This window comes from Cnephaeus nilssonii (genome assembly GCF_951640355.1).
Source record: "Cnephaeus nilssonii genome assembly, chromosome: 10".
Lineage (NCBI taxonomy): Eukaryota > Metazoa > Chordata > Mammalia > Chiroptera > Vespertilionidae > Cnephaeus > Cnephaeus nilssonii.
The window spans coordinates 6,195,997-6,221,031 of record NC_137081.1 but is presented as its reverse complement, the minus strand read 5'-3'; the positions used below and the strand labels follow the sequence as shown (position 1 = coordinate 6,221,031).

Here is a 25,035-nt window from a genome sequence, read left to right as displayed (position 1 = left end):
TCCCGGTTAAAGAAATGAAGCCCTGTGGCTTGTCACTGATTCCAGCCAACGTTCTCCTCCCAGGCCTTGGCTGAGGCGCCCTCCCTGAGAAAAGATAGATCTCGGGGTGTCCCCCCGAGCCCCCCGCCGAGCACGGGCCGGGAGACTAGCCAAGCATCTCGAGGCGCGTGTGAACATGCGACGTGATGCCTAGATCACTTCATTTCATCTCCCATCACGTGAGGAGGCCCTGGTGGGAGTAACATGCCTCCTGGGAGCAGGTGGGGGATTATGTTCCAGAGATGAGGAGCGCCAGGCAGACTCCCTCGCCAGCAGTGCTGGTGGAGGCTGTAATTCCCAGGGAGAACGTCCCCATACCTCTGGCCCTCCGGGGTTCAGTGGGCGTGGTTTGTGGGGTCACTAACTGATTCCACGTGACCCCCGGGGGGCCTCGCTGGCCGCCGTCCTCCTGTTCTCCAAATGGGAGAGCCTCTCCGTCTACGGGTGTTTCTCAAGTTTTTGTGAAATACTTGGAAGGGGTTCTGAGAAGGCGTCTGGTCCTCCCTGCGACTAGAATGCCACCCCCTGAGGGTGTGGGAATGATGTCGTGATCATACATGACGGCGATCATACATGCTAATGATCTTCCTGGAGCGCCTAGGAGCGCAGGGCAGTCTGTCCGGGGCAGCGGGGAGGGGGCGCCAGCGGGGACTCGCTGCTCTTTAGCTGTGAAGCGCCCGCTGACAGCTGTTTTGGAGCGTGAAGCTTTGCTTTCCTAGGACCGTAGATGGCAGGCCCCGCCTTAGCGCCCTCCGCCCCAGGCAGAGCCCTTCCCAAGCTCCATATGGTTTAAGATTTCCCATCCGGGCCCAGAGCATTTCTAGGAATGTAGATGCAGTAAATCCCTCATTTAAGGAGTGCGGTGGGAGGTGTGCTCGCTCCTGTGAACGTTCCCGTCACCTGAGCTCTGGGTGCACCAGGTCCTTGGCTGTTTGAGTGGCGCTGGCGGTCCTTGGCCAGACCTGGGCCATCTGGAAGCGACAGCAGCCCAGGTCCCAGGCGGCCCAGGTCCCAGGCGGCCCAGGTCCCAGGCGGCCAGAGAGCACTGGGGAGCCCGTGGGTCTTCCTGGGGCTCGTCTTGAGGGCATGGGGGAGGAGAGGGAATGCTTTCTCAGACCCCACAGGGATTCTCTCTCCCTCTCTCTTTCGGGAGTCAGCATCTTAGCTGCTGCTCATCTCATCGCCTGTTCTTCCCACAAACATCCTCTCTGTGTCTCCCTCCTTTCCTCTCTAATCCCCTCTCCCTTCCCCCATCACCCCACCCTCCCTGGAGTCGCTCTGCACCTGTTCTAGAAATGGGGTTCCACCCCTTCTCTTTACTCTGACCCCCCCCCCCACGTGATCTGGGAACCACATGCTAGAACTGTCGGTGTCCCTTGTGGGAGATGGGGACCTGTGGTTCCAGAAACAAGGGGAAGGGGGGCCGAGTGTGTCTCTGTCGCAGCTGAGAGGTGGTAGTGGTTGCTCAGCTCCCTGTCCCCCACCCCAATGCTCTCAGGGGGGCCTGTCCCTGGCATGCCCTTTGCTCTCCCTTTTAATCCAAACCAGTCTGAGAGGCCAGACTACCCGAGGGTTTTTAAAATCACCCCACCCTCACTGGGTCGCTTCCTAAATGTGACACCCGCCTTTCTGAGTCTGACTTCCTTCCCCCAGTCCGTAAAGACCGCGAACTCGCGCTCGGCCGGCGTCGTGGGGCCCAGAGCCCCCCTGGGAGCTGTGTGCGCACGGTGCCGTCGCCTCCGTCTCCCGGAAAGATCGTGTTTTCTTCCAGAGCGAAGTCCCGTCGCTCCTGCCCTGGAATTTCTTGGCATTGCACCTGACGTGCATCAGGAGTCTGACACGGGCCAGCGGCCTAATTCCCTGTCATTTCTAAGCCGTGAAGTCATGGGTAAATGGCTTTTTCAGGATAGAACGATTAGCAGAAGCTTTTTTTGCCTTTAACGACGTCTGTCCCCGGAGTCTCCGTAATTGAGTCACTTGAGCTGGAGCCTCAGGGGAGCCAGAGGTCAGGTTGATTGAGGCCCGTGCTGATACCGATGAATGCGTGATGGGGTCCCCCACGTCCTTTCACGTAAGCATCTCAGATCACGCAGCGGCAGCATAGGATGCACAGTTGTGTTTCTGTTTAAGCAACGAACTCCTGCAGAAGCACGTTTCTTTAGACCAGGCGTCCTCAAACTACGGCCCGCGGGCCACATGCGGGTGTTTTTGCCGTTTTGTTTTTTTACTTCAAAATAAGCTATGTGCAGTGTGCATAGGAATTTGTTCATAGTTTTTTTTTTTAACTATACTCCGGCCCTCCAACGGTCTGAGGGACAGTGAACTGGCCCCCTGTTTAAACAGTGTGAGGACCCCTGCTTTGGAGCCTGGACGATGTTCGTGGAGGGCTGTGTTCTTCCTTTCCTCCTCCCTGCCCACGGCCGTGCTCCCCGACACTGATTCCGGAGTCTGCTCCGAGCTGTCTGGGTGGTGTCCTGGTCGGCTTTTCTTACTGGTAGACGGCAGCACTGACAGCCTCGTGCTGCACCCCTGAATGGACTTGGGGTGCGCTGCCCTGTCCATGGGCGTCCAGGAGTGTCGGTCGCTGGATGCGATGCTGCCCAGGTGTTTTGTGGGTACTTAGCCCTCGGGGGTGGGGGGGCGGTGGCGGATAATGGTTCTCAGGCTTGGCTGCCTCTGGAGTTGGTGGAGAGCCCATAAAACACTAGCCAGGCCACACCCCAGGAGTCTGATGGCATGTGTCTTGGGTGTGGCCTGGCCAGGGCGGTTTTAGCTTCCCAGGTGACGCTAACGTGCAGCCGAGCTGTGGGGACCGCGGCCGAGGAGCCCCTTCTGCACCCCAGACACTTAGGTCAGTTTATTGGTTTCCTTTGCGACACGGCGCTTCGCTCTGGGGGGAGAAGCGTCAGCTATGCGGACAGACGTCTGGGCCTGTGGATGATCAGCAGCCGTGTGACCGAACCCATCGCTGAGCCCCGGTGCAGCCCACGCCCCTGGTGCCCAGCTCCAGCAGACAGCTCCCACACCCCATCCACCAGCCTCCCTCCCCACACCCCGTCCACCAGCCTCCCTCCCCACACCCCGTCCACCAGCCTCCCTCCCCACACCCCGTCCACCAGCCTCCCTCCCCATGCCCCGTCGACCAGCCACCCTCCCCACACCCCATCCACCAGCCTCCCTCCCCACGCCCCGTCCACCAGCCTCCCTCCCCACACCCCATCTACCAGCCTCCCTCCCCACACCCCGTCCACCATCCACCAGCCTCCCTCCCCACACCCCGTCCACCAGCCTCCCTCCCCACACCCCGTCCACCATCCACCAGCCTCCCTCCCCACACCCCGTCCACCAGCCTCCCTCCCCACACCCCGTCCACCAGCCTCCCTCCCCACGCCCCGTCCACCAGCCTCCCTCCCCACGCCCCGTCCACCAGCCTCCCTCCCCACGCCCCATCCACCAGCCTCCCTCCCCACGCCCCATCCACCAGCCTCCCTCCCCACGCCCCGTCCACCGTCCACCAGCCTCCCTCCCCACGCCCCATCCACCAGCCTCCCTCCCCACGCCCCGTCCACCAGCCTCCCTCCCCACGCCCCGTCCACCAGCCTCCCTCCCCACGCCCCGTCCACCAGCCTCCCTCCCCACGCCCCGTCCACCAGCCTCCCTCCCCACGCCCCGTCCACCAGCCTCCCTCCCCAAACCCCGTCCACCAGCCTCCCTCCCCACGCCCCGTCCACCAGCCTCCCTCTCCACGCCCCGTCCACCAGCCTCCCTCCCCACGCCCCGTCCACCAGCCTCCCTCCCCACGCCCCGTCCACCAGCCTCCCTCCCCACGCCCCGTCCACCGTCCACCAGCCTCCCTCCCCACGCCCCGTCCACCAGCCTCCCTCCCCACGCCCCGTCCACCAGCCTCCCTCCCCACGCCCCGTCCACCAGCCTCCCTCCCCACGCCCCGTCCACCAGCCTCCCTCCCCACGCCCCGTCCACCGTCCACCAGCCTCCCTCCCACGCCCCATCCACCAGCCTCCCTCCCCACGCCCCGTCCACCAGCCTCCCTCCCCACACCCCGTCCACCAGCCTCCCTCCCCACGCCCCGTCCACCAGCCTCCCTCCCCACGCCCCGTCCACCGTCCACCAGCCTCCCTCCCCACGCCCCATCCACCAGCCTCCCTCCCCACGCCCCGTCCACCGTCCACCAGCCTCCCTCCCCACGCCCCGTCCACCAGCCTCCCTCCCCACGCCCCGTCCACCAGCCTCCCTCCCCACGCCCCGTCCACCAGCCTCCCTCCCCACGCCCCGTCCACCAGCCTCCCTCCCCACGCCCCGTCCACCAGCCTCCCTCCCCACGCCCCGTCCACCGTCCACCAGCCTCCCTCCCCACGCCCCGTCCACCAGCCTCCCTCCCCACGCCCCGTCCACCAGCCTCCCTCCCCACGCCCCGTCCACCAGCCTCCCTCCCCACGCCCCGTCCACCAGCCTCCCTCCCCACGCCCCGTCCACCAGCCTCCCTCCCCACGCCCCGTCCACCAGCCTCCCTCCCAGGGAGATCATGTGATATCTGTCTTTTTCTGACTGGCTTATTTTGCTTAGCATAATGCTCCCCAGTTCCATCTAAACGGTAAGAATTCCTCCTTTTTTTACCGCAGCGTAGCATTCCATTGTGCTTGACACGTTTTATTGCTGACTTCCCAGCCACGGTGCCCACTTCAGGAACCCTGTCTGACTCATTCTGAGCATCCCTTGCTGAATCTAACATGGTATTAGCAATGAATGACCACCACTGAGTTGATTCATTCATCCAATAAATATTTAATGAGCTTACTGTGGTGTGTAATGCACAGGACCTCAGCATGCCTGTTTTCTGGTTTGTCTCATTGCGTTGTGAAATCTTTGGTGGAAATTTCCAGTGTTCCTGTCAGGGCCCTGACTCCCATTTTCATCACCGATTCTGTATCCCGGCCAGTTGGTTATACACCTTATGACCCAAAGCCAGATTTTTCTATGGAAAGAGGAACTGTTACTTCTGCATTTTATTAATGATACTTGTCATATGATGAGATATTTTTTTTTAAATCTTTAGATAATCTGTAGATAATCACAGTACTTGGCACATATTAAGAGAAGCAGGGGCTGTGTGGAGGTGGGCAAAGGTGGGGGGACACGGGGGACATCTGTAACAGTGTCAACAATAAAAGAAATAAATACATCCACATTGTTAAGCAAAAAAAGAACGCAACAAATGGCAGTCTTGTTTACTCTGCGTAACCAGGAGACATGCCTTCTGCAGTTACGTCTGAATTCTGTTTTGACATTCAGATTATTCTACCCTGTGACATAAAACGCATGCAATTATGTGTCTAGAGCAGTGGTCAGCAAACTCATTAGTCAACAGAGCCAAATATCAACAGTACAATGATTGAAATTCCTTTTGAGAGCCAAATTTTTTAAACTTCTTCTAACGCCACTTCTTCAAAATAGACTCGCCCAGGCCGTGGTATTTTGTGGAAGAGCCACACTCAAGGGGCCAAAGAGCCGCATGTGGCTCACGAGCCGCAGTTTGCCGACCACTGGTCTAAAGCAATTCCTAGTTGTAGTGCGTACCCAAAAGAAGTTTCGTAGGTTTTCCACGGAGTAAAGGATGGAAACTCACTGCTCTTGCTTTAGCCACCGCATACTTCTCGCATTATAACTTCCTGTCTAATTGGCATGATGTCACCTCAGCAGCCAGCAAGGATATCCCGCCCTCCGGTCAGCACTGGGCATGAGTAATCCTGCTTGGCTCGCAGCAGCTTGGGCTGAAAGGGGGAACATATTTGACGAACACATGGCACCATCATAACTACCCAGTCAGCTTCCTTCTTTTCGGCCAGTATGTCACCAAGAGAAGCAGGGGCTGCGTGGAGGTGGGAAAAGGTGGGGGAGCGTGGGGGGCATCTGTAACAGCGTCAACAGTGAAAGAAGCCAGTGCATTCTCATGGTTCTGCGGAACAAGAAGGCGGCAAGTGGCCGTGTTGTGTGCGTGAGCTCTGTGCAGCCTGTGGCCTGGAGCGGGGGAAGCCGCAGGAACGGGACGTGTGGATGGCCCCTTGCACACGCTCCCTCCGGTCCCAGGTCTGGTGATACGTGTTCATGGTGACAGGATGCACGCGGGACATGCGCAAAGCCCACCCTCTCTCTGTGTGGTTTGCTGTAGGTACGCAGCGTGCCAATGCCCGGGCACCAGCCCCTTACAAGCGAGACTTTGAAGCCAAGCTGAGGAACTTTTACAGGAAGCTGGAGACGAAAGGATACGGGCAAGGCCCCGGGAAGTTAAAGTAAGTCAGAGCGAAGCCAGCACAGGGCCTGCGGATGGTGGGAGGATGGGGTGCAGCCGGAGCGTAGGACATGGGGCGTGATTGGGGCGGACACCCACCTTGGTTTTAGTCGGCGTAATTATTTTGGTGTCTGTACGTGGCAGCACCATACAAAACACAGTTCTGGCATTGAGCACGATTCAGCTTAAGGTTTTAAAGGAAACAGTAAAGAAATGACCACATTCCTTGCAAAAAATGTTAAGGAAAAGTACAAGCTGCCCAGCCATTGAGCATCGACCTAGGAACCGGGAGGTCACGGTTCAATTCCCGGTCAGGGCACAGGCCTGGGTGCAGGCTCGATCCCCAGTGGGGGGCGTGCAGGAGGCAGCTGATCCATGACTCTCTCTCATCATTGATGTTTCTCTCTCTCTGTCTCCCATCCTTTCTGACATCAATAAAACTATATATTAAAAAAATAATAAAAATGACAAGCGGGTTTACTTATTCTCCTGAAAAGGACCTCTGCTGGCTTAGCGTGGCCTCATCGGCTCTGAGGCTGTCGCCAGGTCCCGCATTGCTCAGCACTGCCTCCTGAGCCGACCCGAGTGCGGGCACCGTGCCCAGCCCTGTCCGCTGTGAACTAAATGTCGCTTGTCCGCGGCACACCTCGTGAATGGTGTTCCTGCCTGTCTCCCTTCACCTCCGTTTACATGGGGAGAGGGAAGCGGCCGCACCATGTGTGGGCAGAATGATGCTCATTCTCTACGTGCCCCTGCTGCCCTCATCCCCCCATCCCCCCTCCCCCCTGCGCCAGGGCCTCACCGAGGTCACGTGCGCCCTGAGAGGGGACACGGGAGGGAGGGCCGCTACTGCAGTCCACCACGTTCCGGGAGCCCGAGAGGGCCCAGGGGGCAGCCCACAGCCCACGGCTCGCCACCCCCCGGGAGGGCTCACTGGGTTACGTTAGCGGTCCACTTCCCTCGCCTCAGAAAACACCAGCCGGCCCACACCGGCCTCTCAGCCTTCCCTCCTGACGTTCCTCTGACGAAGCTCTGGATCAAGCTTTCAGCCCTTGGCCTCCACATTGCCCCCCTTTCCATGGCTGTTGTCACTAAAGGCGAATTGGCGTGCGCTCAGGGATGACGTTAACGGTCCTTAGGGCAAGTGGATTGATGGGGCCACACGTATCAGTCATCTGTTTCTGTCACTTAGGGAATCTCGAGATTCTCCTAATGTAAAAGTGAAGTCAAGCACAGTGGTAACCCCTCTGCCTCGGAGGACACTGAGAATTTTTCCCTCTTGTTCTCACGGTCAACTCTGTAGGCACTTAGCACCTCAGCGGCTTGTCGAGGGGCACTCGGGCTCCAGCCGTGCCCTCCTAGGGCCGTCCTTCCTCTACTCAGCACAGTGTTGTGCCCGTTGTCCTGGACAGATGGACTCGACCCTCAGAGGGCCTCTCGGGGTTCGCAGGTCCCAGGTGGGCTGCCCCCTTTCTCAGCGCCTCTCTGACGCGGCCGTTGCTAATGCTGCCGAGAGTTAAAGGCAGACGTGGCCTTGGTGGCAGAGAGCGATGGTATGAAGTCCCTCCTTTTGGCCTCGTTCGTTGTGGTAAATGGAAATGACATGGCAAGTGCCCAGTCCTAGAAAGATGAGGGTTAGGCAATAACCCCCCCCTTTTTTTTTTTTCAAATTGCCTCCTTATGGACAGGTTAATCATCAGAAGAGATCACTTACTCGAAGATGCTTTTAATCAGATCATGGGCTACTCCCGAAAAGACCTGCAGAGGAACAAGCTGTACGTCACCTTCGTCGGGGAGGAAGGGTGAGTGGCACCGAGCGGCGGCCTGGGGAGGGGAGCGCAGGCTGGGCTGCAGGGCGGGGTCTCACCACATCCTCGCTGCGGTCGCCTGAAACAGGAAACCCTTCTGGCAGGAAATGCCGCTCTCATACGCTCCAATCTCTTGGCTGTTTTTTTTAAAGGCCTTCTCTGGTTTTTAACTTAATTTGGCATAGAAATTCTTTGGTAAAAACTTGTATTGAGCATTTTTGAGAGCAGCGTTTGGTTTGGTCTCTTCTCTCATTCTCTCTTAAAGGGAAGAGGGGGCTTTGAGGGGAAAAACACACCAAGGAATTGCTTTCAGCATCCGTGCTCTCGTTCCCTGCACTGGGTGCCAAGCAGAACGTGCTTCTCCCGGTAAACAAATTCCATTTCAGCATCGCGCATTGGAATTCTGCTCTTCTACCCAGAAGCCTGCGCAGCAGTAACGGTTGGGTCTTGGTTCTTGCTGTGCTCTCCTTTGAGAAGGCAGCACACCTACAGAGATGGCTGCCTGCCGTAAACTAAGGTCTCCCCCCTTCCATGACTCCTGCCTGAGTGTGCGCATGTAGATGAAGGTCAGGGAATGAGGACCGAAGACTCGCAGTCTTCATTGCATCCGGATAGACGTGGCAGCTGTTACATGGCACATGAGAGAAGGCAGCTCTCCTGTCTCCCAGGCCCCTTCTGCTTTCCCCGTTTCAGGGCAGGGTTCGAGTTTTAGCACCTCCAGTGCAACCCAGGCATCACTAGAGTGAAGTAAACAGAACCCCACACCATTGCCTGAACTCTGCTTGTCTTCTCCTTGATTGTATTGATTGGGATTATTTCCCTCTCAGTCATGCCCAGGAATAAACTGTGTCAGATTATGGAATCATAGTAGTAATATCCAACAAATTAAACCATCCAGTGTATGGTTCACGCAGTGGAGGCTCCAATGTATAAAATAACTGCATGTGCCAGTGGAACCAGGTTATAGCAAAATTGAGATTCACAACCAGGTCTTAGTTCTTCATTCCGTCCTCTTGGCCCAGCGCTGGGATGTAGGCAAAACTCCTGCACTCGGGTCTGTCTGAATGTTTTTCCTACCCGTGGATCTTTTCACCATTTCAACTAGTGCCTGGTAACTTCCACTCTTCGCATGCACTGTTGTATCGTCTCCCCGCTGAGACTCGATGAAAGTGAAACCTTACATGGGAAAAGAGCATAATGTGACCAAGTTGCACAGAAGCTGCCTGAGACCTGAGCCCTTCATCCCTGACATGCCCCAATGGGTTTCTCGTGTATGTTCATTGGCTTAAAGATGCAGGTGCTCAGTTGAAAATGAAGACAAATGTTTTTAGCCTAATCACAGGTATGCATGGGATGCCAGGTATTTCCTGACAGAGTCAGCCTGTTTTGAATGAGAATGCTTTTCCTCCCCCAGAGCGCCAGCTGCCTTCCTTCATTGTTGAGATCTCAGAGATGCAGGGAAGAGTCTTTGGGAGCCCTGGAACTTAAGTCTGAATGGAACAGGTGCTTGTGATGTTTGGTCATCCTCATGCAGTCTGCCTGGGATGACATCTGTTCCTGGGAGGAGGCCCAGGCTGAGTGGGGCTTGCTAACTCTGTATTTGATTGCCACAAATGTCCAAATGCTTCCTGCTTCTATCACCTCTCTTCACCTAGAACTCCAGAGAGAAAATAAGAGGATATATTGAGGTGTGAATTTCAGTCATCAGAAACAATCCCTTAACTTTGTGAGTGCCACAATGGCACAAACAACAGTGAATGACAGGACATCATCCCGTGTGGGGACAGGAAATGTGGAAGGATATATGGGAAATAGGGACGTCCAAAGAGGCAACAATATACCATTTGAATGGCCAAAGATGCAAAAGACCCGTAATCAGAAAATTATAAGACACTGAAGAAAGATAATTGAAGAAGATACAAATAAGTGGAAACATATACCATGTTCATGGATAGGAATAATTAACATAATGAAATGGCCATACTACCCAAAGCAATTCCTGTGAAGATACCAATGATGTATTTCACGGACCTAGAATATTCCAAAAATTAATATGGAACCACAAAAGACCTGAATAGCCATAGCAATCTTCAGAAAGAACCAAGTTGGTGCCCTAGCTGGTTTGGCTCAGTGGATAGAGCGTCAGCCTGCGGACTGAAGGGTCCTGGGTTTGATTCCGGTCAAGAGCACATGCCCGGGTTCCGGGCTTGATCCCCAGTGTGGGGCATGCAGGAGGCAGCCGATCAATGATTCTCTCTCATCATTGATGTTTCCATCTTTCTCTACCTCTCCTTTCCTCTCTGAAATCAATAAAAAAAAAAGTGTTTTAAAAAAGAACATAGTTGGAGGTAATCATGCTGTGATATCAAACTCTACTACAAGGCCATAGTAATCAAAATAGCCTGGTACTGGCATAAACATAGACATATCGATCAATAGAACAGAATAGAGAGCCCAGAAGTAAACCCACGCCTTTATGGCCAACTAATTATTAACAAAGGAGGCAAAAACATACAATGAGGTATAGTCTATTCAATAAATGGCATTGGGAAAATTGGATAGATACGTGCAAAACAATGAAACTAGACCATCTTCTTACACCATATACAAGAATAAACTCAAAATGGATTAAAGACTTAAATGTAAGACTTGAAACCATAAAAGTCATAGAAGAACACATAGACAGTAAGATCATTGGACATTTTTCTTAGCAGTATTTTTTCTGATATATCTCCTGCAACCAGAGAAACAAAAAGAAGAATAAACAAGTGTAACTACATCACACTAAAAAGCTTTTGTACAGTGAAGGAAACCATCAACAAAATAAAAAGACAACCCTACTGAATAAGAGAACATATACACCAGTGATACATCTGATAAGGGATTAATATCCAAAATTTATAAAGAACTTATATAACTGAAGACCCCAAAAAGCAAGCAATCCTATTAAAAAATGGGCAAAGGACCTGAATAGAGACTTCTCCAAAGAGGACATACAGATGCCAGTAGACATATGAAAAGATGCTCAACATCAACATCACTGATCATCAGAGAGATGCAAATTAAAACCACAATGAGATGTCACTTCACACCTGTCAGGATGGCTGTCATCAATAAATCAACAAACAACAAGTGCTGGCGAGGATGTGGAGAAAAAGGGAACCCTCGTGCACTGTTGCTGGGAATGCAGACTGGTGCATCCACTATGGAAGACAACATGGAGGATCCTCAAAAAATAAAAAATGGAACTGCCTTATAACCCAGTGGTTCCCCTTCTGGGAATATATCTCAAGAAACCCGAAACACTGAATTGAAAGAATATATGCACCCCTATGGTCATTGCAGCATTATTTACATTAGCCAAGATGTGGAAGCAGCCCAAGTGCCCATCAGTAGATGAGTGGATAAAAAAGCTGTGGTACATTTACACATGGAATACTACTCGGCCATAAAAAAGGAGAAAATCTTACCTTTTGTGACAGCATGGATGGACCTGTAGAGTATTATGCTAAGTGAAATAGCCATTCGGAGAAAGACAGATACCATATGATTTCCTTTATATGTGGGATCTAATGAACAAATTAAACTAACAAAATAGAAACAGACTCATAGGTACAGAGAACAGACTGGCAGCTGTCAGATGGGAGGGAGGTTGGGGGGCTGAGTGAAAAAGGTAAAGGAATTAAGCAAAACACACACACACACACACACACACACACACACACACACACAACACAGCATCTCATAGACACAGACAACACATTGGTGATTACCAGAGGGACAGGGTGGTGGGAGGAGATAGAGGGGGTAAACGATGCCAGAAGGGGAGTAGACTAGACTTTGGGTGGTGAACACACAATACTATATATATATATATATATATATATATATATATATATATATATATACTTTGAATAATTATAAAGGCAGTGTTTATTAAAATACAGTTCTTTTTCAAAATTGAGCTATCAACTGTTAAAGTGTATCTACATTTTTGAGACACCCTGTCTATATATAGTATTATAGAACTGTACACTTGAAACCTATATAATTTTATTAACCAATATAATCTCAATAAGTTCAATAAAAACTTTAACAAAAAAAGAAGAATGCATCTGCCTGTACTCCAAAAAGGTATGAATTCGCAGATTTACAGAGACTTTCGCTTTGCTTTAAGCAAAGTGGTTCCCCACCTTTTCTTGGCCACGCCCCACCTAAGCGTTTCTAAAATCCTGATGTCCCCTTACATATATAAGACATATAATTCTTATTATTCAAAAAGTTAACTAACTCCTATTCACGTCGAGGAAACCTAAAAGGCCATTAACTTGGTCTAAACAAGCTTCCAAAGAGCATGGCATCCATGAAAGAGAAAAATAAAAGAACAAAAGGACAGGTGAAGTACTGAGGAAGAAATCACTAAGAAATTGTTTTAAAAAATAATAAGAAGAAGTGATATGAAAAAATAGCAAAGTTTCAAAACATATAATAGTGAACTGAAATGCATAAGTATGTCATAATATATATTTATATACTGTATCTGAGGCCCCTAGAACTAAAAGAAAAAGTTCACTGTAAATAACTCATTTTCGAATTGCCCCCCTTAAAAATCAAATTTTCCCCCTGTGGGGCGTGTGCCCCACATTGGGAACCACTGCTTTAAGCTGTTTCTTTGCACGGACCCGAAACATGATCTATAGATTGTTCCTGAAATGAAAAGCTGAGGCAAGAAAAATGCTGGGGAAACTTAGAGTCAGAAATGTACAGGTTAACTACAAATCCCGGGTGAGGTAGAATTAACCTGCGAATATTGGTGATGCCTATATTCAACTTAAAAATGCAAAAATAATGAAATCAAGAGGCTATTCATGCTTCTCACTAAAACAACGCTGCACGTTTTTACTTGGCTTTTTGCCAACAGTAAACAGTTTCCAGGCAAATCACTGTGATTTACTTTGGTCGGAGCTGGAGGTCTGCCTCGCCACTGAAGTTTCCGCCCCACTGGAGCTGGTGACCTGCGCTGGCACCGTGGGGAGCTGTGCGTGTCAGCAGCAGCAGCGGTGGCTGGGCTGGAAACTGAGTCATCTTGAGCGAATGTGGGGGAGACTGTAGGCCGTGGTTGCTTCCTTCCGGGGGGCTTCTGGCTGCCTTTCGGGAGGGGTTCAGTGGGGCACCGCGGAGTCTCCTGCGTGTCATTGTCCTCTGACTTCAAAGTCCTAGCAGCCAAAGCTGCGTGGTGGCAGACGTCAGCTGGGAAGACTACAGTGTCCTGATCAGGCGTCCTGGGCCCTGGGCTTCGCAGTAGGCCGAGCAGGAAGGCAGCGGCGGGCAGCCTTGTAAAGAGAGGTGTTTGCACTGGGATTGCCCCACCTCCTTGTCTCCTCCGTGGCCAATTCTGGGAAAGGTGCCTTTCTTTGAGGAAGAATGAGTTCATTATACGCAAGGAGCCACCTCTATGACGTCAACCACCTGTCTTGCAAAGCCACACTGAGCCCAGGGAGGGGATGTGAGCGGACAGGGTTGGCGTAAGGGTTCAAGGACAGACGAGCTCTTCCTGCGGCCTTTCTCCTGAGGCAGCGAGTGAAACCCCCGGAGACGGACACTGCGGATGGAGGCCTGGGCTCGGAGTCACTGGGCACAACGCGGCTGGTCTCAGTCCTTGCCCACAAAACCCCTCCCTCCCACGGGGCCTCCGGGCGTAGCTGCTGCTATAACCGTGTGAGGGCGGGTCGGCAGGTGCACAGGCGTGTGGGCCTGACCCGGCCTGTCAGAAAGCCACGCTCTCTGTCTTCCTGAAAACTTGGGGGACACGGTGGTGGGACTTCCCGGTGCCATCGCCTCCTCTCATTGTATAGTCTGCTTCCCTTGGAACACTTCGCTCTCGGTGATGTTTAGTTGAACGCAAAGGACAGGAGAATGAAATAAATTACTTTTAACAAGTATTGGAGGCCACGAACAAGTCGGGCCGGGTCAGCCCGGCAACGTGACGGCGTTTAAAATGCTTTACCAAAAAGTAAACTAAATAAACAAAACGCTTTATCAGCGCTTCCCGGGGCTCAACACTGCACCGCCACCCCGAAGACATCGGTGCTGATCCCGAAACGCCCTGGCAGGCAGCTGCCGGGCGGCCCCACACCCGCGGCCCCGAGTTTCTGCATTTCCGTGCCAAGCCCGTCGCTGCGGAACCAACCTAACTGGCAGAACAGGAATGTAGCCAGTGATCCCTGGGCCATGAGTCAGAGGAGCTGTTTACATGGCGGAGGTTGCTAAGAAGCCAGGAGCACACGCACCAGGTGCCTGCTGGGACACGTCCTGTTGGATTCGGTCGGCCTGTCATTTGCAGCCACAACCGGCTCTCAGGTGTGCAGCCCTGACGTTTGGGATTGCCATCAAATCCAACTGTAAAAGCTGTGCTGGCCCTCGATGGACGCCCCCTGGGCTCCTGGAGTTCAAAGCCGCAGAGAGAAGTCTGACCCGCACAGGACGAATATATTTTCCTCCCGGAGAACTGGTAGCTGTGATCTCTCTTGGGGGGGGAAGTTATTTTTCGGGTTAACTTTTCAGGAAACATTTTATGTGATGGTCAGCCAGATCCAGCTGTGGTCATCACGAAGGAGCCCTTCAGGGAGGTCCCTCTTCGTTGTCCTAACAAACTGGACCGTGGTCGATGCTATGGCACCTGGAAAGGACTAGGCCAGCGCCAGGCTCTCTAAGGCTCATTCACTCGAGTGACTTATGAGCATATTTGTGAATGGAGTTAGGGATGGGCATAGCCTGTTAATGTCACTGAGTCAACACACCACCTGAAGGCAAACCTGTGCCAAGTTACTCACCCTGCCAGGTGCCAGCTCACAAGGTAAAGGAGGTTGATCTCTTTGGAGAGCTCCACGCATTGGTTCAACAGCATATATGGAGCCCCTACGGGATACGAAAATGAGAACGGCGCAGTCCCTGCGCTCGGTGATGTAGGCGTGTGCACAGAGGAGGCAGACGCAACAGCCGCTCATTATAACCCGCGGTGCGTGCAGTGTTACTAAACACGGAGAGCCCAACCTCAGAGAAACCTGCTATTTCCAGCTGAAGGCCACAGCTGCATTTTAAGCAGCGAAAAGGCCTTTTTACTTCTACCAGTTGTCTCTTTGTACGAACAGTGACTCATAAAGTATTTAGCTGCCAGTGACCCTTAGGATCGGTGCCGGGTTGTGTCTGAGAGCTCCCTCGAAGCTCGGACCACTCACTCGGGGTCCCACACTTAGTTATGGCCACGCCTTGAGGTTGCATACACCCTAGAGTGTGGTAGTCATTTCCCACTTCTTGGAAGAAACCTCACTGAAGAAGGGGATCTGTAGTAAGCCAGGTGTTTTAATAAAGTAGCATGTTCCTCCCACCTCCTCCTGTCACAGGGGTTGGCAAACTTGTACCGAGAAGGGCTAGATAGTAAATAGCTTAGTCTTCACAGGCCCTGCATCCTCCATCCCACACACGCAACTCTGCTGTCTTAGCAGAAAAGCAGCCACAGACAAACAGGCAACACGTACATGGGCATGGCTGTGTGCCAATAAAACTTTATTTACAAAGCTGGGAGACGGGCCAGATTTGGCCCCCAGGCCGTCGTTGACCAACCCTGGCCTAAAAGCGACTTTTTTTTTGTTAGTCTTGGACATTTACAATGTCCTGAGGGTAGGCTGTGAGCAGTGATGGGTGATCAGGGGGGTCGGGAAGCCAGCGTCAAGGCCCGGACCCTCCACCGCGCTTCCATCTGATGCCCGTCAGTGATTTCCTTCAGTCCCAGTCATCTCAGTGAAACGAGGAGATGGACAGAATGACGCCTGAGGTGCCAGAGACCACTGGCGTTTTCTGTTTCTGGAAAGACACAGGGCCTGATGAAGTTCCCCACCGGCAGGAAATTTAGGGAGACGTTTTGCCTCCACCGGGATCTGGGTAGCCCGGAATCATGGACTCAATCTCAGAAAGTGAAATTCAGTAGGAAAACGCAGGGCGCCCAGCACTTGGGTTTTGAGCAGATTCGGTGACTGCAGACAGGACGGAGAGCCCGGGGCTGCAGCGCCCAGGAGGAAGGTATGAGCGATGACTAAGCTGGCGGTGAGTCAGCAAGGCGGCTGCCCCTCGGGCCGGGCGCTTCTCGGCTGCGTTCACGGGGAGAGTGTGCCGGAAAGGAGGGCAAAGCCCTGGCTGAGCCCCGAGGAGGGGACCGCACCTCCAGTCTCAGGCCCCGCCTTGTAGGTCAGACGTGGGCCTGGAGCGGATCCCAGCAGAGGGACCGCCCAGCCCCTCCTTGAGGGGGTGGGAGAAGAGGCCTGTTGGTGAGTGGGGAGGGAGACAAGGGAGAGAGACCGGGGGTATGAAAACTGCCACACGTAAGAGTTCTTAGAAAATGACTTTTCCAAACAAAGCGTCTACCATCAGCATCCAGATGAGCACCCGGAGCCTAACAGGCCTCCGATGTTTGTCGGGAGAAAGCCTCTAAGCATGTGAAGAACATTCAAGTGGAAGAAGAATTCTGCTTGTTGGTGGTGGCGTCAGAGATCCAGTTAGGACAGAGGGAGGAAGCCATGGGGCTGCCCAGCTCAGCACCTGGGAGGTGTGGTCTGCGCCCTGCACCCTGCAGGCCCCTGCACTCTGAGCAGACCATCCCCACCAGCTGGTGGCCACCTCCTATGGACAGGACTATGGACTCCATCTCCCCCAAGGGCAGGTTCAGTATGTCGCCTTCAGGCCTGCACACATAGGCGTCCTGGCCACCCACACTTTGTCGCCCACAGTGCAGCATGCACTGGGGCTGTGTGAGATGGCTTTAGCTGTTCCACAGACTGACATTTTGTATTCTAATACCTACGTATTTCTTTTGATGTATATCAGAAAAAAATAAAGCTAGCACGTCATAATTTCAGAGACATTAGCTAAGACAAGGCTACACTGAAAAAGCCAGTGGATTTAAAGTTGGCTGCATGAGAAATATGAAGGAAACAGCATACGCCTGTATTCAGATAGGGCAGTGGTCGGCAAACTGCGGCTTACGAGCCACATGCGGCTTGCGAGCCTTGGTTTGCCGCTCTGTTGACTAATGAGTTTGCCGACCACTGACCTAGACTCTCGATTCCAATAATTACAGGCTGTTGTTCCTTGTGATTAAGCCCCTATCCCAGTGGTCGGCAAACTCATTAGTCAACAGAGCAGCAAACTGCAGCTCGTGAGCCGCAGTTTGCCAACCACTGAAATAGGCCAAACAGTGAGAAAGCAGTTTGTGACTAGCTGAAGTCTGTTCTAAGTTCTCTGAAACTCTCAACTCTGAATAAACGTCATGTTACGTTTCTTACTGGTCTCCCAGCTCCACCTGCTACCTATCACAGGATTCTCTTCTCTATCACACAATTCCATCACTGGACAAGACTCAGATGACTTCCTTTAAAAAAAATGCAGTAGGGCTCGTGGAGGAAATTCCCTAAGAGGCAAAAAGCGGAGTGAGCCAATGAGGTCTTACAAAAACCCCACCACCCCAGCTTACCCACTGCTTCCATTCCCCTCCCCGTCCCTTCCTGTCTCTGAGCCCGGGCGTGAGCATTGATCATGGGGTAGGCGTCCTTTGTATTTTTTTTGCTTTAAATTTAACGTATCCAATTGCTTGTTGCAAACGCCTCTGGACGGCGTGTCTTGCTCTCGGCATGGTTGGCCACTTGTCATTCCTCAAACCTAACACAGTCACTTTTCCTGCCTCGCTTTGACCTTGACGTCCTTGTGACGGAAGTGGGATTTACACGGTAGGTCAGGGGCTAGAGTTTCAGCCTCTTCTCCAAATTCTTCCACGAGGAAGCGTTGGGTACCCTCATTTTTCGTGTCTATAATTTTCCTTGGTGTTTTGTAATTTAAAGTTTTCCCTGGGACTCTGTCATTCCATTCTCTTTTGCCTCTGATCTTCCCCGGGGGTCTTTCATCTGTAATAGCTTCTCCCCCAGTGCATTCAAGTCTCCTTCTCCCCCAATTGAAAGTGTTTAGAAGCCCCTGAGGAAGGACTCCGTGTCCCTGGATGTAGGCAGCTCATGCCTCTGGTTTTGCCCTGTTTCAAGAGAGCGTTCCCACTGTTCTCCCTTTTCCTTATAACCTGGCCCCGGACACTGAAAATATTTACCTCTTCATATCTGTTTACACCATCAAAGTGCATATTGCCTGCTGCATCCCTTATCTGATGTGTGGCTTTCGTCTTGGATATGCTCCACATAAAATGTGCATTTCGCTATTCTGGGCCAAGAACATGGATGCGATCAGGAAATTAGGATGGTCCCGTTGGGTTTGGACAGTCCTGGAATGCGGGCGGTTAGACTTGTGATGAGTGTTCTGTGGAAAGCTGAGCTCTGTAGAAAAGGCGTCTAATACGTAGAAAACATATATAACGGGTTGTTCTCTTTGTGGGTTTCTTTAAAGGCTGGATTACAGTGGACCTTCCAGAGAGTTCTTCTTCCTGGTGTCCAGAGAACTCTTTAACCCATACTACGGCTTATTTGAATATTCGGCCAATGACACATACACAGTGCAAATAAGTCCCATGTCTGCTTTTGTGGACAATCACCACGAATGGTAAGTAAACGTTTTCCTCGACACTTTCCTTCTGCTGATTTCTGTGATACTCAGTTTGATAGGAATCCTCGATTCTAATGCCTTTTTCCTCGGAGAAAATCATATTTTCTTATTGCCCTGGCTGGTGTGGCTCTTATTTATTTTTTGTTAATCCTCACCCGAGGATATTTCATGCATTGTGTGTGTTTTTTTTTTAGAGAGAGTGGGAGGGAGGAGGAGAGACACAGAGAGAGAGAGGCTGATGTGAGAGAGACACATCGATTGGTTGCCTCCTGCACGCACCCTGACCAGGGCCAGGGATCGAGCCTGCAAGCGAGGTCTGTGCCCTTGACCGGAATTGGAATCAAACCCGAGACCCTTTAGTTCACAGGCAGACACTCCAACCATTAGAGCCAAACCGGGTAGGGCCATATTTTCAATTAAACATCTCGTTTGACTCTGATTTTTCTCGTCAGTCTCAAGCAGGAATAGATTATGTTCCTTCGGACCAATTTTAAGTGAGCTGGCTGGAATTCAAAGGGTTTCTCCCATCCGATGCAAGTTATGGATGATGTGAGGTTCCCGGGGAGATGCCCAGGCCCCTCTCTGCTCCTTTAGGCACCCCTGAGCTCTGGGGGGTGAGGGTGAGGGAGGCAAAGCCTGCCCCCGAGGTGAGGCGGCTTCTAGAGAGCCCCTTGGGGCAGCGGCTAACACAGGGGGGAGGGGAGAGGGGCTGGAGCGACTGAAGGCAGAAGGGAGGCGTGTGGACTCACAGCAGCGGCCGCTCGGACCCGATCAGCCACCTGAAGCCTATGGCCTGGGCTTGCCCCTTGTTCTGATTTCTCACACCGAGTCCCCGAGGACAAGCGGTACAGGAGCCCCGTCTGGGCATTATTTATTCTGAAAATCCCAGATTATGCTCTGACTAAACGTCCTTACGTTTTTAAAAAATTCCTGCACGTATAGACTTTAGTTTTATAACCCCGTTTACTTGTTTCTGCTCATTTTCACTGATCGTGACCAAAAACACACACACACACACACACACACACACACAAACAACAAAAAAGCACGAGTAGGACTCATGAAAAAAATTGAGTCATGAGGTTGGTACTGGTGGGTGGAGGGCATCACTTTTAGGACTTATTTTTCCAATTAACTTCCGTTTGGCTCCAATTTGGAGTCCTCCCAATGGAAGCTGTCGCCGTTATGCTAACACCAGCGGAAAGAAGGAGAAACAAAGCTGCCGGACAGCCGTCCCCGGATGGCTGCGGACCCTCCTGTTCCACGGGCAGCGGGGAGCCCGGTGGGTTCAGGCTCTTAGAAGGCATCGGACTCGTAGAGCTAGAAACGGAGTCCTTCTGAGAGAGAAAACAAGGGCACATCTCAAGCCAGCCAGCCCAGGCATCACAGACATACTTAGTAAGGTTTCCCGAGTGATTCAGAATGGCCGTGAGCCTGGAGGTTTTAGGGAACAGGATGTGCCGGAGGAAACTCCCGCAAATGCCCACGTGCGTGGCTCTTGGTGGTGACAGGGGTCGGGCGTGGGGCTGGAGAGACCGTGGGGAGAGGCGCCGTCTCCCTCTGAGACTGGGGTTTCCTCCCAGGGGATTGCTGCTGGGTTTGATGAGAGAAATCCTGCTCCTCTTCATGCAACCCGGTGAGAAGACCGCGTGTTCTCCTCCACCACCGGGCTCATGCTGCCCGTCACTGGGAAGCGGTGGGGGGAATTGCGCTGACGTGCGCACAGGGGACTCCCGGTGGCCACGCGGGTGCAGATGGTACACGCTGTTGGCACGGGTGAAGGTGCAGCAGCGTGTCTGTGAATAGGAGCGAGGCACCTTCCCTTCAACGCGTAGAGGTGACTATTGGCCTCAGGAAGACACAGCCCAGAGCAGCGGTTCCCAACCTTCCTAAGGCCGCGACCCTTTACTTTAATACAGTTCCTCATGTTGTGGTGATCCCCAACCATAAAATTATTCTCATTGCTACTTCATAACTGTAATTTTGCTACTGTTATGAATCATAATGTAAATATCTGTTTCCCGATGGTCTTAGGCTCTACAGGTCGCGACCCACAGGTTGAGAACCGCTAGCAGGGTCGCCTAAGACCATCGGAAAACACAGATATTTACATTACGATTCATTAACATTAGCAAAATTACAGTTATGAAGTAGCAACGAAAATAATTTTATGGTTGGGGGTCGCCACAACACGAGGAACTGTGTTAAAGGGTTGCGGCATTAGAAAGGTTGAGAACCACTGCCCTGGAGGGCACACACACACCCGCGGCCTGGTAGGCAGTTGATCTTGGAGAGACGTACATGGTCAGAGCTGGAAGGCGTTGTCGCAAGCCAGCGAAACGATTTCGAACCTGGTCCGTGACGTGTGAGTGACCACATGCTTCTCCTCCGCAGGTTCCGGTTCAGCGGGAGGATCCTGGGTCTTGCACTGATACACCAGTACTTGCTGGATGCCTTCTTCACCCGGCCCTTTTACAAGGCTCTCCTCAGAATGTAAGCATGTTTTTATTGCTCGTGTAATTAGCGTGTAAGACTGCAGTATTTCCTTTCCTGGAAAGGGTCCCAACCTGTTGTTACTAAACTTCAGGGAGGGTTAGATTTCTGAAACGAAGACAGTGACTGCGTTTTTTCCTGCTTCGGATTCTTTCCTCCTGTCTCGCCCCCACTGTCTTAGTTTTGCTGAACTTCAAATAGTTGATTCTCATTTGTTGCAACACATGTTCCTTAAAAAACAATTGTACTTCAAATACAGCACTGGGATTCCTGTGGTAGCAATGCTGATTATTAATAGAATAGTTGTGGGTTAGCCTGGGTGACTCATAGTCCTCTCTCTGTTAGACGATGCACTTCGTATTTTGCTTTATGCACACTTCTAACTGCTTGCTCTCAGTCCACATTTCCTTTCTTATTGGTTTGGTTGTTGCCCTATTTTTGTTTGTGTGTTAGGGCTGGGCAGCCCTATATTTTTCCTGAGATCTCCCTACATGCAAAACGGTACCTTATGATGGCAGCGGAGAAACTGGCATTCACAGATCTCTTCTTCATGGCTGTCACAATGAGAGTTTGCAGTCATTGTCAGATGTCAAGCCAGACAGCCTCTGTCCTGTAATCAGTAGGCGCTGACAAGGCTGAACAGGGGCCGGCGCCCGTCTGTGGGGCAGTGGCTCACCCTTGCAATGGGACAGCACACATGGTCGGTTCGGTGTCGCTCACTCCCTACAAACGGAAGCCTAGACCTCAAATGAAATAAGGTGTGTCTAGGGGGCTCGGATGAAGGTCAGTAGGAAGACTTCTGCCATCTTTCCCTTGGGTATCTGGGCAGATGAAGTCCTGGGCAGCTGGGCACTGGGCACCTTCTCCCGTGGGTCCCCAGCTCCTGATGTATCTTCCCATTGTATGGCTTCATCTCTCGTCTTCTCATTTAGACTTTCTGTGAGAGCAGTCTGTACCAACTGCTGGCACACCCTCCACCCTCGGTGCCTGGCTTCTTTCCGCCAGTACCCTGGCAAAGTTTTTAAAGAATGCTGTTTGGACCTTATCTGAACGGGCCATCCGCTGCTTTTGGTCCTGTTGACCACCGCAACCCCTGCCCATGTATCTTGAGTCTGATCTCATTGGCATCTATGGCCCTGTCCTCCTTTGCTTTTATGTCTCCTTTGTGGGCTTCCCCTCTGATTTTCCCTTAAACCTCAGTGTTCCAGAAGCTTCCATTCTTGGCCTTCTGTGTGTGTGTGTGTGTGTGTGTGTGTGTGTGTGTGTGTGTGTGTGTGTGTTTCTCATAGGGAAATCTCTTCACCAGTCTCCTCTCCTTCTGACGCTCAAATCAGACTCTCAGTTTTGATCTCCCTGGAGTTGTAGGCTGAAGTGGTCAACACGCCGCTGAATGTCTCCCATGCGTGTCTCGCGGGCACCTCGCAATCAGCGTGGCTGAAACGAAACTCATCCCTTTTCCCTGACCTGAAATGCACCCTTCCCCATGTGCCCAGTTACGGTTCATGGTCCCAGCAGTCTCAAGTTGCTCTGGTCAGAAATCAGCAGTCACCCTCCATCAGGAAGCAGGAGGTGTCCAACTCCTCCCCACCTCCTGCCCATCCCCCGGAGACAGGCCACAGGTCCTTCATGCTGCTTTTTCCTGCTGAACTTGTTGGGGCCGCAGGGAGTTTTTGACTTAGAGCCCTCAAGACGAATCCCAGTTGACTTGCAACATGAGTTTATTTGCTATCCCTATTTTAGATATCATTCTTTATACACGTCACCCTGAACAAACCCATTTACTAATTTCCACATGTGTCTCCTAAACACTTTTTAAATTCATCTTCTCTTTTCCACCCTTAATAACTGTGCCTTGGTGAAACCCTTGTCTCATGTTTCCCAGATGACTACGGTGACATGTAATTGATCCCCACCCTTTTATCATAACCACACCTCCCCTTGTTTTAAGTAATCCTCTGGACCGCCATTTCCAGAGCAACAATTGAAAGTCACATCTCACAGCCGACCATGTTATTCCCTAAAGCCTTTCCGTCATTCTGAATCACCAAGTCCCTTAGAATGGCCTGCTCCCAGCTCCTAGCCTCAGTCCCTGGACATTCCGCCTAGCGGGTCACTCTCTGGTCCTGCCGGGATGCTGGCGTAGTCTACCCACTCCTGGCCTTTATGATTTGTTCATGTTGTTCTGCTCCTCTCCTCTTTCTTCCCCCCTAATTCTCCTTTTCATCCAGTCCCCTTGACCTCTCTAGCTTTTAAACATCCTGCAAAATTTATCACAGGTATCACCTACACCAGAAAGCGCTCCCTGAATCTCTATGTCGAAGTCCATGTCCTTCATGTTTGCTGTGAGAGCTCTCTGTAGCTACCTTATCTTCTTCTTCTTTTTTTTTTTCTAATTGGAGTGTAACATACCTATACACCATTGCACAAATTATAAGTGTTACCCACTTATAATTGGCTATCACTAACCACCTTATATTAACTCATCAATTTGTGTTCCTGTCTCCCCAGCTAGACCATTATCTCCTGGAGGTCAATTAGTGTTTAACAAGTAGCTAATAAGATATCTGGAACATACTTGAAGCCTACTAAATGTTTAGACTGAACCAAACAGCCTGACCTTTGAAATTGGGCTGACGGGAGGGAATTTCAACACAACTGAAGCAAATCAAATGTTGCCACCTTACATTTCCATAATAGTTACTCCACCTCCTGTAGAGCCTCTCTCAGCAGGAAAGAAGAGCTATAGAAAACCCTTATAATTATAGAGAGAGGCTCTGTGGCTTGCTGTTTTCAGAATCATGGAAAAAGTGAGAACCATGAGGAAAAAGGGGATGTATGTAAACGTGGACCACATCTGGTCTTTAGGGGGAGAAAGCTCAAGTGCATTATAGAAACATACGAAGAATTTCTAATTAGGACAACACTGTTGAAGACAGTGCAACATAGCCAAAAGGACACTGGACCCACGTTGTCAACCCGAGTTCCGGTTTCTTCTGGGGCACGAATTGTGGGTGACTGTGCCGATGGCCGTCACTCTTTGCACCTCCAGCTCTCTCTGTCTCTGAAAGGTCAGACGGAGTGATTCCTCAGATGTGTTATAAACACCCAGGATTTTAAAATTGTATGACAGATTTCCAACTGATTTCACGGCTTTGGCTACTGCCTTTGACTCAGTACATTCTAGAAACCGGTGCCTAGTGTGTTGACCTTGTTCTTGTCTTCAATTCTTCGTTTCTTTCCTCGTGACTCTGGGCTTTTGCTGTTCTCCGTGCCCACGTGTTTATTTCCGTCCGTGTGTCATCCTAGTCTGTGTGACCTGAGTGACCTCGAGTACCTGGATGAAGAGTTCCACCAGAGCCTGCAGTGGATGAAGGACAACGACATCCATGACATACTGGACCTCACCTTCACTGTGAACGAAGAAGTCTTCGGGCAGGTGTGTGGGTGTGGGCCGCTGGTGTCTCAGTGTGGTGCCTGGAGGCTGCTGGTCGGTGAAGAATGACTTAGTGGCTGAGATCAGATGTGTATTTACTTGTGGCTTGCTGGGTTGTTTAAAGCCAGGTTTATGTACAGTTACAATCATCGTGGTGGCAAAGATGACTCTAATGCCAACTGCGGATGAAGGTGTTCTAGCGTACAGAGTGTGACAACTCTTTGTGTGTTGTAAGCGATCCTTTTATTTCCAACGAAAATATCCATGGAAGGTATTAGAATGTGCCTTAAACACAATGTTGAAGGTATTAGAATGTGCCTTAAACACAATTACTTAATTGGCACTTGGATTTAACTCTC

The 25,035-nt window shown here is 51.6% G+C and overlaps 1 protein-coding gene across 4 annotated transcripts in view; it reads left to right on the top strand.

Moving 5' to 3' along the window:
- HECW2 (HECT, C2 and WW domain containing E3 ubiquitin protein ligase 2) overlaps nucleotides 1–25,035 on the top strand; it is a 260,292-nt gene that overhangs the window by 214,762 nt on the left and 20,495 nt on the right. For 3 of the 4 annotated variants that reach the window (XM_079782596.1, XM_079782597.1, XM_079782598.1), the window contains 5 exons: nucleotides 6,227–6,347; nucleotides 8,035–8,148; nucleotides 18,595–18,747; nucleotides 21,145–21,243; nucleotides 24,550–24,679. In XM_079782596.1, the coding sequence (XP_079638722.1) occupies nucleotides 6,227–6,347; nucleotides 8,035–8,148; nucleotides 18,595–18,747; nucleotides 21,145–21,243; nucleotides 24,550–24,679 (617 nt within the window). Of the gene's footprint in view, nucleotides 1–6,226; nucleotides 6,348–8,034; nucleotides 8,149–18,594; nucleotides 18,748–21,144; nucleotides 21,244–24,549; nucleotides 24,680–25,035 lie in introns of those variants that run through there. The other variant, XR_013814098.1, reaches the window with a different exon arrangement.